General features: G+C 40.4%; 1 protein-coding gene across 1 annotated transcript in view; it reads right to left on the reverse strand.

Moving 5' to 3' along the window:
• Positions 1-516: 516 nt before the first annotated feature.
• thsd7aa (thrombospondin, type I, domain containing 7Aa) overlaps positions 517-15,750 on the reverse strand; it is a 167,940-nt gene continuing 152,706 nt past the window's right edge. Inside the window, exons 25-28 of the mRNA XM_033636731.2 lie at positions 15,661-15,743; positions 8,160-8,373; positions 6,779-6,866; positions 517-2,478 (exon numbers count right to left, since the gene is read on the reverse strand). Of these exons, the coding sequence (XP_033492622.1) occupies positions 2,391-2,478; positions 6,779-6,866; positions 8,160-8,373; positions 15,661-15,743 (473 nt within the window). The 3' untranslated portion in view covers positions 517-2,390. The remainder of the gene's footprint in view (positions 2,479-6,778; positions 6,867-8,159; positions 8,374-15,660; positions 15,744-15,750) is intronic.

Here is a 15,750-nt window from a genome sequence, read left to right on the forward strand (position 1 = left end):
GTTCTTCACACAACTACTTTTGGTAACACTTTACTTGAAGGTATCTACATAAGAGTGACATGACACTGTCATGAACCTGTCATGAACATTATGTACTTGTCATAAATGTTTCCGACTGCTGTCATTAAGTATCATTTGGTTTTTGTAATGACAAGTTGACATTGTTTGGGTTGTCTTGATTAGGACAACTTGACATTAATCAAAGTGACATTACCAGAAGTTGTCTTTGTCATGACAAGTTGACATTAAATTTGTTCGGGATGTCCTTATAATGACAACTTGACATTAATCAAAGTGACATTACCAGAAGATGTCTTTGTATCAATCATTATGTCAACTTATCATTAAGACAAAAAGAGGTGCATTTCTTGTTAATGTCAAGTTGTTATGACAAAGACATCTTCTGGTAATTTGTCATAACAACTTGACATTAACAAGAAAAGCACCTCTTTTTGTGATAATGACAAGTTGACATAATGATTGATACAAAGACATGGTAATGTCATCCTGGTTAATGTCAAGTTGTCATTATAAGGACATCCCAAACAAATTTAATGTCAACTTGTCATGACAAAGACAACTTCTGGTAATGTCACTTTGATTAATGTCAAGTTGTCATAATCAAGACAACCCAAACAATGTCAACTTGTCATGACAAAGACAACTTCTGGCAATGTCACTTTGATTAATGTCAAGTTGTCATAATCAAGACAACCCAAACAATGTCAACTTGTCATTACAAAAACTGAATGACACTTAATGACAGCAGTCATAAATGTTTATGACATGTACATAATGTTTATGACAAGTTCATGACAGTGTCATGTCATAGTTATGACTGTGTCATGTCACCCTTATGTAGATACCTTCAAGTAAAGTGTTACACTAATTTTTTTTATACGTTCATGACTACAACCAAGTGCAACACCATGATGACTGTTAGACAGTATGAGCGTTTATCCCCATTTATTGTGTCTAGACTGCAAAGACACACAAAATACAGGAAATAGATGGAGCCAGGAAGAGACTACTACAGCAAGCTTTTCACCCTTTCTTTGAGTGTGGCCATTCAGAACATGCACTTTTGTCTTCAGTTGTCGTTGGGCAATCCATTGTGTGATCCAGTAGTTTGAACCATTCTGACACAATCTTTTAACTATGAAGGAATTAAGTTTGAGATGTGAGTAAGAATCAAAGGAACCAGTATTCTTATTAATCTCTGACTTCTGACGCTTGACATTTTAAGTCTTGATATTTTTCTCACCCATTACATTGAGAATTCTGATTTATTTTAACTGACTTCCAAGGTTAACATTGTAACTCAAATGTCACAGGACCCCATCCTCAGGTTTTGTTTCCACTTTTCTCCTTCCCATATCACAGCTAAAGGTTTCATAATTGAAGGGGATTCTATGTAGCTTCTGTAGTCTGAGGTTGATGACAGTAATGCGCATCAATAATTTACCAAATGAAAAGATCATGATCTTAAACCACAGTCAAACAATCGTCAGAGAATAACGGAACTCAGGCAGAGTTTGGGACGTATAGCTGTACATACTAGAAAGGTAAAGTTGAGACCACAGAAAAAATCCTATTTACATTGAGTCCCATCGTATCACACATAAGAGGTAATAGAAGAAAAATATTAACAAACATTGGTGAGTTCTGTTTGCAAAAAAAGTCTACTTTTTTACATTTCTAGCACAAGACTGTACACCATCTTGTTTTGAGAGAGGCAGTTTCCTATGGCGAAGCTAGACATAAGTACATATCATGCTGCACTAATATAGTGCAAAAATTATGCCTGAAAACGGAGAAAGGAGAGGCAGGCAGAAGTGACGGTGGCCCTGGGAATCATTCTTGTTCTCTGGTTTTCTTTTCTTGCGACACAGACCCAGGCCACAATGACACAGACGCGTTTGAATCTTCTGTATGGGTCAAAGAGTGATGAATGTCCTTAGGAGATGATCCCACTCAGCGGTGACAAAATTAAAAGACAAATGAAGATTTGTGCTTTTACAGCAAAATCTTTGTTTAGGGGCGACCCTCTCCAGCAACCGTGATTCGGATGTTACCGGCAGTAGTAGATGGCAAAGAAGCAAAGGCAAACTTGCAGAAGACGATAAAGAATTCATGAAGGCTCTTGTGAAACAAAGTATCAAAATGGAAATTACAAAAGAGGGCGGCAACATCAAGGCTGCTAATGGACATGGATTCTGCTTCTTGAACTTTGAGGTTTGTGTTTCTGTCAGAATCATCTTCCCAGGGTGTCCACGTGAAGGTTGAACAATGCCCAGCGGCAGCCCTGACATCAAGGGTTTCCATAGCAACCCCGTGTGTCCTGCAGTAGGACGAATGTCTGTAGGTCAGTGTGGTCAGCAGGAACGCTTCTACATGTCGGCGTCTCCGTCATAGGCCAGAGTCAGCGGCTTCAGTCTGTTGTTCATCTGCCTTCGCTGTGGCTTCTTTGGCTTTTTGCTGAAGAGCAAACAAGAGGGAGAGCAGCTTTAGAGAATCTGATCATAACTGTTCAACCACAGCTTTGCTTTACAGGGACAGTTCACCCCAACATCAACAAAACAGAGTCCTACTACTTATTAATCTAGATTGTTTTGGTTTGAGCTGCCAAGTGTTGGAAATATCAGCTGTAGAGACATCTCATGCTGTCACAAGCACGGTCTCTTGTCCATGAGTAGATGCACTCTTCCTTCTGAACGGTGATACAGTTTGTAGGTGTAATTTGGTAGACAGAACATAGTCCCTACATGAAACTGCTCACAACAAGGTCTGTGGATTATCTTGAGTAATCGGGTTATGGTTTCTGGAAAGAGACATTGTTGTTTGTGAGTTTTTCAAAGAATTTCCCTTTTGAGCACCACAAGCTGAGTGCCATATAGTTCTATTATACTCAAGGGAATTCAGACATCTCTATGGCTGATATCTCCAACACTAAGCAACTCACACCAAAACAATCTAGACTGATAAATAGCTACTTACTACAGGTAATAGGAAAAATACGTATTTTTTATTTTGCGGTGAACAATCCCTTTAAGCTTGCTGGCATAACTGTTAAGTGTGACACGCATACTGTTGAGCTGAGCCAGGATGTTTCCACATTCCTGACTTGTTTGTGGTCAGTTTTTAGTTTATGGACCATACCACTGTCTTTTCATTTACTCCAAATCACATATATTCTATATGTCATTCATTAATTTTCAATGACTGATTAAAACACTAGCTTTAACTTCTTTTTTACTGTCCAGGCAGCCATTGAACTTTATTCCTTTTACTAGGGTATGACAAATTTCCACAAGTCTTCCAAACCTACCAACAAAATATGCTGTTTGTCCACCACAATGACTCATATAAAGCCATAATTTTTATAGCCACTTGATGTCCTTATCAGTTCTATGTAAAAATAACCTATTTTAGGCACTAGAACAAATGACAATAATATTGTAATTCTTGGGGCTATCTTGATTTGACATTTGTTTGGTCAAACAATTTTTAATATTTTGCAAAAGTGCCAGCACTGATGTAACCTTCATGAGATTTAGAATAAATGACCTAAATTGTGTAGACAGGAAATACAATGGTTATATGTTATATTTTTAGGAATATAAGCCAGCTGCACTATTCTCAGTCCCTTTTATAGATCTAGCAGCTTGAGGAGCGATACATATAGAAAATCTTATTTAAAATTAGATTTAAGAACAGTGGCAATACTTAACTTGATTTTGTACAGTATTTTCAATAAATGTTTTTTATCCACTTGGACTCATGACAATGGGAACAGACCAAAATGACTTGATGTGTATGCATGACCACAAGATGGCAGCAGAGGGCAAATATTACACTAGCCTAGTCTGCAGTTGGAACATGTAAAGCTCTTGGTATCTGAAATTTTTTAACAGTGTGAACGGCTCAGGGAATTAGCTGTCATCAAGGCTACTAAAGTCATATTAAGTGTATTTTTTCTGTTAAGATGGTAGTTTGAACCTCAGAAGAGTTTACAGCCCACAGTTTAAATTACTACAAGGGTGGGTTTTAAATGAATATGAATGGTTTTAGACTCATATTATACACAACTGTGACTAAATATCTCATACTGTTAGCTTCAGTCCTCGTAGTTTAAGAATAGTTCAGTGCTCTGGGAATAAATTTGTTTGTTTCTCTTCTGTTAACATCTATAAATTACTCAAAACAAAAGCAAACCTATAAAGTGCAGTTTATAGTTTGTGTTTACAGTGAAACCCTGCAGTTATGTGGTGTGTCTGATGTAAGGCAGACTGCTCACCTCCAGGAAGTGATACACTAAAATGAGTGAGCAGGCACTGGATGTGTTTGGGCACAAATGAATGTCAGGCGCAGTGAGGTACAGGAGGGTGAGGTGAGGCCCTGACTAAGTGATGAGAGTTTCAAAGTGAGGTGGTGGGGGTGGCAGTGACTGCTGCTGTGATTGTTGTGATGGCGGAGGCTGTTGGAGCAGCATGTCATATTGCTGCTGCGGCTGCTGCTGCTGCTGTTGCTGCTGTGGCTGCGGCTGCGGCTGCTGCTGCGGCTGTTGCTGTTCTTGTTGGTGCTGGCTGTGCCGCTGTAACTCGTCTTGCTCTAGTTTCTGGCAGGCAGGACAGGTGTAAGGCACTGTGTAGCCGTTTGGGTCCATCCAGTAAACCCCGTCTGAGGGGGACTTGGAGTTCGACTTGCAGCAAAGGCAACAACCACAATAACTGAGCAGGGAGTGAGAGGGTGAATGTGGAGAGAGAAAAACAAATGGGGTACAAATGATGAGGGAACTCAAAGTAAAATGAAAAATGACATGAACTGAATAAACAAATAGACATGAGCAGTGATGTAATGGAGGTCGCACCCAGATTAAGTCTCTTAATCCATCTTGATGAGAAGGAATATTTCAGTGTGTGGTGGAGTATTTATCTGCACAAACTCTGCCCTCTGTGATTTCTTAGTTTCCTATCATCAGGACGTTCCTGGGCACAGTGCGCAGGTACAACCCAGTCTCACTCAAAACTGAATCTCACTCAATACTGACACCTGGTCAGTAGCACTCTTCAAAGCACCCTTTAGGAGCAGTATGAGATGCATCAGGCGGCAGCATTGGGCAACTATCATTGTTTAAAGGGTGACAGAGTCTGCACTGAGGTTCCCGGGTCAAGCAAATCCTGGATTTTCACCCGAATCAAAAGCATATTGAGTCATTTCAAAAGCAAAGTAGTGTTTACGTACTAATGACATATGTCACATGACATTACATGACTTTACAGAGTAACAATTTTACTTTTTAAGCCAAACCATGACGTTATTTTCGACACTTAACCACGTACTTTTGTTGCCTTCACCTAAGGAAGTAAACCTAAAGTTTTTTAGCCACATTCTAAGTTTATTTTAAAAAGAGACTATATGCATTTAATGAGCAAAAATTGTACATGTCCTGTAAAAACATAGGTTTACTTTGAAAATGCACGATGCATGTAATGGTGTAAACTGACAAACTATCATTTAGCGTCCAAAACTGACGCCGGAGGGGTACCTAGCACGTCAGATTTCAAATTAAAGGGCAGTATATGACAAACTGGAGGTGACTAGGGAGTGTGTAGACAGGAGAGTTTAAGACTTTAAAAGGTAGTGACCAGAGGTTTAGTTTATGAACAAAAGCCGATAATGGCATGTGCCAAAAAATATTTGACAATATCTACAATCAGGCTTCCACCTCACCATCTGCGTCGCCAATTTACCATCTCCAAATTGTTCTTAACCATGGGTCAAAGATTCTCCCATCATGCCTGTTTTTATACATCACAACTTTTGCGTGGGAGGTGGCGTTCACCTCTTTCAGGCCTCGTTTTGTGTGTAGGCAATGTCAATAACTGAGACCCCAGATGCCTGACCCTGAGCAGCACACATCCAAGAGGACTACAAAAACAGGATGCTACGCTGGTAATACTTAGACATTGCATAGGAGAGTGAATCAGTGGTTGGCTAGCACTTTCACTTTCACTGGCGACACTGTTTACAAACAGTAACTGTCAATTCCTGCGTAGTATACCTTTAAGACTATATGAAGCCTATATTCAAAAACTGACCTTTAAGCTACATTTAGTCCAGTTTTAAAGTCTTTTTAGCTGCACCACATTCATCATCACTCAGGAATATTCACATAATATGAAACTGAATGGAAGAGCAGAGATCAGAACTTGTGAGAGACATGCTAAAAAAATGATGGACAAAATCAATTCATGCTCCTAGTTAATGACATATGCACTCTGTTAAAAACACGATGCTTCAAACCCAAGTTAACAGACGGAGATAGTGCCAGTAACAGCAGTATGACTCATTGGGGTTATTTTCTCTTTCATAACAAAGCTCATCCAGAACCCCAAGCTGTGCGGTGCTCCTCATGACGACTAAATTGACCTTCATGTAGAAAATTCTTTTAATAATGAATACCATTTGTTAAATCTAATGAACCAGTTAATTAAATTGAGCTTGTTGCTACAATTTTGTCCATTTCATCAGTTTAATTATCTTTTCATCAGCTGCATTTTATGGCGAGATATTCACTGAAACCTTCCAGAAATGCGACATTTTATCAGAAAAGCGGAAATGAATGATTTTTTTCTTTAACTTTTGGGTCTTTTCATCATGATGATCTCCATTACATCACTGAACGTGGGTGAAAGATGACATGAAGGGTATGTGATGACAGAAACAGAACACATGGCAGACACTCAGTGATAACACACAAGTGCTGGTACGTTACCATGCTAAGTACGTCATGGAGATAATGAAGACGAGCAGAACAAACGCCCCTGCTGCTACTCCGTACACCCAGGTCTTCAGCTTCCCGTCTGCACAGAGAATCACACACACACACACACACTAACTATTAATACACTGTAGGACATATACTGTATGACATTTCACTTCCTGATCTCAGCTGATGGGGGCAGTAGAGTTATACACATTTTTTTCTGCTACACTTAACACAAATGTACAGAGCTCAGCCGTACAGCACCTTTGACACCAGCGTACAGTACAGAATCTAAGGATAGATATGAAGTGTAAAAGGTGTTATTGTACTGAAACAGCTTCACCTATAAATACGCTGGTGTTAATGAGCACAAATAAAAATATGCATATTCATAACAAAGTGTCACGAGTATGTTCTGTACATGTGGCGGTTTAATTCTTGAGGCAAGAAATTATTTTGCTTTGCACAATTTGATAAGATGAGATTTAAAAAAAACCGCTCCATTTTCCCTGTTCCCTCCTTCATTCCTTGTTCCTCCTTTCTTTCTAATCCTTTTTATTCTTCCTGATGTCTTCCTCCCCCCCTTTCAACTCCCGCTTCCTGCTTTCTCCTTCTCCTTGTTTCTGTTCTTCCTGTTCTCACCTTCATTTCTCGCTCCTTCACCCCTTCTTTCCTTCCCTCCCTATGTTCCTTCTTCCTGCATTTGTTCTTCTCTGTTTCCTTCCCCTCTTTATTCATTCGTTAATTTTCCATTTCTTCCATCCCTTAATTTGTCTTCCTACTTTCTAATTTTTCATCATCGCTGTTTTTCTTGCATCATGTCTTATTCTTTTGTTCTTTTTCCTTCTTTCTTTCCTTTACCATCACCTAATTTCCTTGTTCTTCCCTTCATCCTTATTCTTATTCTACTTCCTTTCCTCCCTTTGTTCACTTTCTTTCTTTCTATTGTGTTTTCTTTGCTGCTTTTGTCCCCTCATCCCTTTATACCTTTGTCTTCATCCCCTCTGCCCTTCCTTAATTCATCATTTCCTTTCTGTCATAAGACCTGCTTCTGCTTCTCTTTCTTTTAATACCCACCTTCCATTCCTCTTTTTATAGCTTAGTAAGCAATAATTTTGTGTTCTCAGCAATCACACACATTTCCTCAACAAAATGCATTAGTTTGAATATACTGCAATTTGGTGCAGGCTTTAAGGGATTTTCTTTGTCTCAGTTTGTTCTGCTGCTGTTCCTGTGTGTGACGGTTTCTTCTGCACACCATAAGAATCCACTGTTCATTATATTGTTATTTATATTTTGCTTTATTGCATTACTCCACAGTTCATTTTAAACATGATAAAAACAGCAGTCCCGACGGTCAGATGTCACAGACTGTGTGGAGGTGTGTTACCTGGGCCAAAGGGCTGCAGGAACCAGGTTCTCCCCGCCCTGCCTGGTGTGCTGGCTGCAGGCTGGGTGGGATTGAAGGCTCGGATGGTCTTGACATCGGCCTTGTTGTCGCCTGCAGTGGGGATCTCCAGCACCGGGATGACTGTACACTGGTCCAGCACGCCGTCAGACGTCATCACTTCAGTGTAGCCCTCCTCACAGCCGCACACTCCCGCCTGACACAGGAAGGAGAGCAATATGGACAAATCAGGCTTACACTTCCGAAAATTGAAGGTACAGTCCAACCTAAAGATCAAAAATATATATGTGTTCTCTTAACTGTAGTGCTGTTTATCAGTGTAGATTGTTTTGGTGTGAGTTGCCAAGTGTTGGAGATATCTGACGTAGAGATGTCTGCCCTCTTTTGAATACAATGGAACTAGATGGCACTCGGCTAGTGCTGCTCAAAGTGCCAAAAAAGTACATTTTAAAAAACTCACAGCAATGTCTCTTTTCCAGAAATCATGATCTGGTAGCCCGAAATAATTCACAATAAATAGCAATACAGTTAAGAGGAAAAATTTGTATTTTGATTTGGGAGTGAACTGTCGATTTAAAAGTTCTGCTGTGTTGGTAAAAACCCCGCCTTCTGGGCCCTGTTTTCCAAAAGACTGTAAAGCCCAACACCTTTTTCTATTGTGGTGTTTTAAAAATCATTTTTAACTATATATGTTGATAGAGTAAGAGTAAGGTAAGGGTAAGGGTAAGGGTAAGGGTAAGAATAAGGATAAGGGTAAGGGTAAGGGTAAGTGTAGAGTAACAACTACTCCAACATGGTCACAGGTTGTGTATGTCTACATATTAGTTTGTTAGGATCCCCCTTATGTGAGAAGTATACTTGCTGCAGACAACGCGTGTGTGTACGCATCATGGCTGCCATGCGTATTTTGCAGTCGTTTGGCATATAGGCCAGTACCAGTGTTTTGGCTGCGTCGATGAACGACAATGCTGCAGCAAGTATACACACAGGCGCAGCACACTATGTATGTGTACTTTTGGCCACGCAGCCAGTATACTTGTGCCCTTAGATAACGCCACGACATCAGCTAGTCTTTCCTAGTTTCTGATGCATAAATCAAACAGATTAACCATCAATTAAATACATTATAAACACTAAACATCACATTACATACCAAAAAATTCTTCATCAAATATTAGAGACTACAAACAAAACAATCAGCAGGCACATTTGCATTAACTACTCTTTAATGCTTATTTTAAAGTGGCTCTGGTATTTATTTTAATAATGTGATTTGGTAAGGAATTAAATCCTGTAATAGCTCTGTGAATTACAGTAGATTTGAAGAGATTTGTCCTCAGTCTCAGTGGTAAGGCATATCCTAAACTGGCCTGTCTTGTCAGATACTTATGTTTGCTCCTGATGTACACTACTCAATCAATAAAATACTGTGGTTTCTTCTTATTTAAGACGTTCCTGAAGAAGATTAGATGACTGGGTTATAATCTGTTCTCAACAGGAGGCCATTTGAGATTATGGTGCATTTGATAGAAAACATTTGTATGCCATCAACAATGGGGAACTAATCTGGCAGCTCTGTTTCTGAGTAATTTGGAGTTGTTTTCAGATCATTCATTGCTGAGGACCAAATGACTGGTAGGTACTCATGGCATGACAACACTAAAGCCTGGATCACTTGGCTCGGGGTAAAGTTGTGAGCCACACAGGAAGTATGCTGTTCTCAGATTTCATTTGATTAGTTTGTAGAGGCCTTAATAGGTATACTTATTCCATACTTCCAACTAACCAAGACTACAACAGTAACACTGGCCCAGCCTCGACGAAGCATCTGGGGCAGCTCATAACTACAACAATTGTCTCTGAACTATTTGTCTTGATGGTGTTGGAGTTCTTCATGGGTTCTCTTGATACCAGTAATTAAGACCTGACCTGGGACCTAAGTCCAGGTCTGACTGGGTATTGCCATCGTATTCAGGTCTTTATCTGAACATGTGGAACATCTGGATTTTTTTGAGGCAGACCAAGAATCACCATGACGCTGTCTGTGTTGATGCCCTCTCTGTTTGGGTCTGTTTTAGAGTACTAGAATCCAGAGTTCAGGCTATTCAAGCTTGTGTCGACTTCGGGTTTGGTTTTTGTCCAAGATAAGACATCTCTCCCTCTTTTTTTTATGTTGGTCCAATGCAGGCACATCACTTCATCTTTCAGAAAGGACTAACAAAATATTGGCTTCGATCTCAAATGTGTGGATCCAGGCCAGGTCCAGGTCTCTGTTTTAGGACTTTGCAGAAAGGTAGTCTGTTTGAGACGACCAGATTATGGCTCTTGTCTGATCAGATTGTATGAACCACTGATCTGGCCGGTGATTATCTCTATCTGATGAACACCTGCATGGATTCTGTGCCAAATCAAAGTCTACAGTCTCAGATCCAAGAGAGTTCTCTGGAACAGGTAAATCATGGCAAAAGTCATGTAGTCACTGGGAGGCTGTTTGTAATTACAAGAGGATTGACTGGCATTTAGAAAAAGGCCCTGATCTGCTGGCAAACAACATACAAAGCAGTTTAGAGACTCTTATGCTGAAATTAAATACATACACCAGCTTTAACAAATCATAGAAAACCTTTGATAAAGCTATGATTTCGCTGTACAATCTCATTATAAATCAGCTCAGTAACAGTTCTGCAGTCTGATGCTGCTGTCTGTTTTTTGTCAGACAGGGCGTGTGTTTGATTGTGTATGGTGGTGTGTATGTGTGTGTGCAGGGAAGACACCCCTCCTCCACATCTCTCTCTCTCCCTGTTCATCACTGTGCAGGGGGTCCCCAGCTTCCCCACAATCTCTGGAGGATAATCGGCTCCAGAAATCCCTGCTGTGCAAACAGTAGCTGAGTGCGTCCAACAGCAGACAGAGCAGGAAATGAGGAAATGATCATTTACATTTCCTTAGTGGCAAACAAAGGAGTTGATGTGCGGTTCAGCACCGCGTTATAATTTCATACATATCTGGGTTCAGTCTCTGGAGGGTGCTGCTGCAGTGTTCATACATGCACAGTATAAACTCACCCACACTCCTCATCCTTCAAAAATCTAGCTTCCTTCTAGCAATGACATCTCTGAATCATACAATCACATGCTAAAACAAACACTATTCATCTTCTGTTCTGTTCTGTGGTGTATAGTGCCTTGAAGCGTATATTTGTACTGTTAAAGCTTCATTCTCAAAGTAGGGTAGGGTGTCACTTAGGACAGGGGTGCCAATATGATGTCTTAGTTTTGGTATGAAAACTACAGTAACACTTTGTTACATTTTGTTATTTACCCAAAACACCAAGCTCAATGTACAACTGAAAAATGTCTGCCTGAATTCTGCCTGGGAAAAAAAGGCCTAAAAATAGCTTTAAGCCAACTGGTCCATCTTCCCAATTATTATTAACCAGGGGTGTTTTTTGTTTACACATCATCTTTTATTGCTGCTTTAGAAATACCAGGGTTTCCCACACAATCACTTATTTGAAGCGGCCCATCACGGTAACAACATCCGCCCCCACAATTTGCTTTTTTTAGGAGTCGGTCCGTTAAATACGAGCACTGTTTAAATATATAAACCGTTCAGTTATTTATTGCAGAGCATGGGCCTATTTTGGGCACAGATGGAGCAACAGAAAGCCAGGCGCAGTAGAAGTGAAAGTTAACCGTTCACTGCGCTGGATCTTAAAGTTTGCATTCACTCGCCTCTGCAGCAGCTGCTCCTCTCATCCATTGATCTGATCCGATCAGCTCTGACCCACCCCCCAACTGTCAAAAGTTATAGATGGTACCAATAGAACCATTACATTCTGTCCTATTTTTTGTCACCCCTCTGTTGAGGTAGATGTTGTATCCTGGAAAAGGGATATTTTTGACGAGAACAGAAAACTAAAACCTTGAATTCCCAATTTGATCGCAGGATAAGAATCTCTGTATTAGCCTAATCAATCAGCATTCGGCAGCTTCAGCCCACAAGTCACAGTGTCTGTGTGTACACAGCAGTAGTTTTACTTTGCTGCAACACAACTATGGCAGGCATGTTGGAAATGCTGTGCTGTTTGTGTCACTCTAATCAGCAGCAGATTCCTGACAACAGACTAAAGAGCGGAGAGCACTGGCAGGTCCCAGGTCATCCTGACATTTAAGTCTGACAGCTCTCTGAGCAAAACACTATTGATTATCATCCTCCTCTCCCTGAGTAGCACTTTAAATCTTCCCACAGTATTCACAGCAAATTTGGTTTCAAAAGAAATGGCCTGACATCAATAAATAAGGATTTAAATAAAAGCTTCAAACCTAGTGTCATGGGCATCTGGTAGAAGAAAATATACTCTCTTATGAGTAAAATATTCCTTTTGCATCAAATTCTGTTTGAGACTGCATGATTAACTCATAAGACACACTACAGAAATAAAGCTTAAAGGAAAATATTTAATTGAACTGCTTTTGGTCTCAGAAATGTAATTTGATGGGCACCAGAGAATATGCTTAAATCAAATTAACTTTATCATATTAAATAAAGTAGCCATTAAGAACGAGAAATGCAGCCACTTTGATTTCAAGTTCCTCATCATATTGTGCAAATGAGCATTAAAAAGCGCCACTCACAAGAAGTGCTATCATGTTTAAAGGTATACTATGCAGGATTTTCAAACGATGTATAGACAAAAGTAACTCCTCTCAACCATCACTTATAATCCACCAGACGTGTGTGGTGGTGAATCTATCTGCAGAGACTCTGCCGTCTGCTTGTATTCTCTTTTTTTCTCCTTATCTTGCTGTGGTCAAGACTTTCCTGGGCACAGTGCGCAGGTGAGGTCGGGACTTTATAGAAAGGTAGCCAGACCATAAGCAGCACTCATCCAAGAAGAGGCAAAAACACCAATCAGGCATTGGCTTTCACTTTTGCTGGCAATATTGTGTACAAACTGTGGCCCACAACTCCATCCATCCATCCATTTTCTAACCGCTTATCCTCTTAAGGGTCGTGGGGGGGCTGGGGCCTATCCCAGCTGACATTGGGCGAGAGACGGGGTACATCCTGGACAGGTTGCCAGACTATCGCAGGGCTGACACGTAGAGACAGACAACCATTCATACCTACGGACAATTTAGAGTAACCAATTAACCTGCATGTCTTTGGACTGTGGGAGGAAGCCAGAGTACCTGGAGAAAACCCACGCTGACACTGGGAGAACATGCAAACTCTGCACAGAAGAAAACTATTGCCTAATACTTATTTCCAGATATAAACCTAGGCTGTAATTACTGTATTACATAATGATTAATACATTACTTAAATACACAATGAGACATTAATAAGACAAAGAGTCTACAATGCTAGCAGCTCTAGAGGCTGCACTTTGGCACAATGGTGCTCTGGGCTAAATGTTAATGTCAGCATGCTAACAGGCAATTAATGTGACACTGTGACAATGAATATGCTAATGGTTGGCAGGTAGTGTTTACCATGTTCACCATCTTAGTTGGGTGTTAGCATTCCATCATTAGCTAATTAGCACTAAACACTTTGTTCAGCTGAGGCTGATGGGATTGTCATTAGGTTTGTTTGGCTATTTGCCTGGAAAACAAAGTCTTGAAGAAATCCAGTGGCGCTTGATAAAAAGTCAGAAAGTATGTGTATAAATAAGGCGTTACTTTACATACTGTTTTTTGATAGCGCCACCTCGCTTAAACAATTCAATTGTAAAATTTGCCATAACTCTCCTAGGCGAGTGATAATTATGGTCAAATTTGCTCCTAATTTCGCCACATTACCAACAGGTAAGACAATTAGCAGAGAAACACAGTTTGTTTGTGGCAATCCATTATTTCCCTCCCTCCATAAATATCTTCATTTTAAAGGGTTACTCCAGTATTGTACTTCATTAAAGTTGGAAACTCACAAGAGACAGTTAAAATAATGGTCAAATTGAAGCAGCAGCAGAAGAAGAAGATAACTTCATGTTTAGTCCTTAGTGTGAGTCAAACTTCAAATACACTACTTTGTTCCCACATTCAACTATTGAGATCTTTTCATTAGACCCCTCCTGCTCTGTAAGTGCTTACATTTTGCTCCCTATCCATGGTGCCAGTTTGTGAAACAGGCTCGCTGTTAAAAATCTGTAGTCCACAAGCTCAAGCTGACGAAACCCTAATGGTATCACAGAGTGTTTTCTCAAGCGCAGCTTCCCCAGAATCCTCAAAACATTATAACTCTTTTTACAGACTGATACGAATGGAAAAAAATTGTAACGAGTGATTGGTGTGTGATGGTGAAGCTTAACATCCTATATCAAAATACTGGAGAACAAACAGGACATGGCCTGTATTTAAGGATTAAATTGTCTGGTGACCTGTCCAAGGTGTACCTCACCTCTTGAACAATGTCAGCTGGATCTCCTGTGACCCTCTAAAGCATAAACTAATGGGTGGAGGGAAGGATTTTCTTTGCTTCAGTGTATTCTGAGTTGCCCTGGTTGAAAGCAGGTTTCCTTAGTGTTTCTATTTTGCTACTGGGTATTTCTGGAAAACATTAGCAGCTGTGCTTTAACCTGCAGTCCCGGTGTGATCAGAGAGGATAATGAGACAAGCTTAACAACAGGTGGCAACACCAAGTGAGTCAGATTATTATGTTTTCTTTTCCCTCATGTTTTTTTTCCTCTATCTTATTCCCTTTTTTCTGTCTGCTTAAAAGGGAACACCACCTCCTATATGTTATTCCCATGGCCTTGGAAGGTTCAATCAGTATTTGTGAACATGAGTGCCTCTCTCTCAAAGCCAGAAACCAGAAAACTCTCAAACTCGTGACGTAATCAAGAATAAAGTCTGGAGCTTCTCCATAGGCAATGAAACAGAAAATGTTTCAGCACCATATACTCAGAACATTCCTCTGGGTTCTCTCAGTTACATCCAGAACATCTTTCCCAATTCGTCAGTGGAACAGCTTTATACTTAATGACATCACAATTTTGAGTTTCAGCACTCAACACAGAGTTGTTAGTAATATTTTCGCCTGTCTAAGAACATAGCATGTATGAATTTTGAAATGGCATAGTTCCCTTTAAAACTATCCAGATTCACTGCTTTCATCCCAACAGGGGGTCTGGTGCTCAATTTGGCCCTCAGTGCACCTTCTCACAGCCATGTTAGAACTCTATAGACACACACCTTTGAAATGCTGATTCATTTCTAACATGGCTTAAAGACATGGCTTTGCTGTAGTAACATCGTTGTATTGCAGTGGCTGCAGTTGGACATCGCAGCTAACTGTGGCGAGTAATTGAATGCCAAAATGAGGACTGGTTGTTTTGTTAAATTCTTCTGAATGCTACTGAGCTAGCAACCAATGCCAAAACATGTTTGTTCAGGAAGCACCATCCAGGGCAGCAATGCAGCAGTGTTGTGGAAGCGAAAGACTGGCAACATTCATCATCACCTCGTCCACAACTCACCTCTGTGCACAAGGAGCGTGGCTTGGTGCAGGGCGGGTCACAGGATCGGTCAGCCATTGGCTTGGCTGTCAGTGGGCATCCACCTGCAGA

This window comes from Epinephelus lanceolatus, chromosome 16 (genome assembly GCF_041903045.1).
Source record: "Epinephelus lanceolatus isolate andai-2023 chromosome 16, ASM4190304v1, whole genome shotgun sequence".
Lineage (NCBI taxonomy): Eukaryota > Metazoa > Chordata > Actinopteri > Perciformes > Serranidae > Epinephelus > Epinephelus lanceolatus.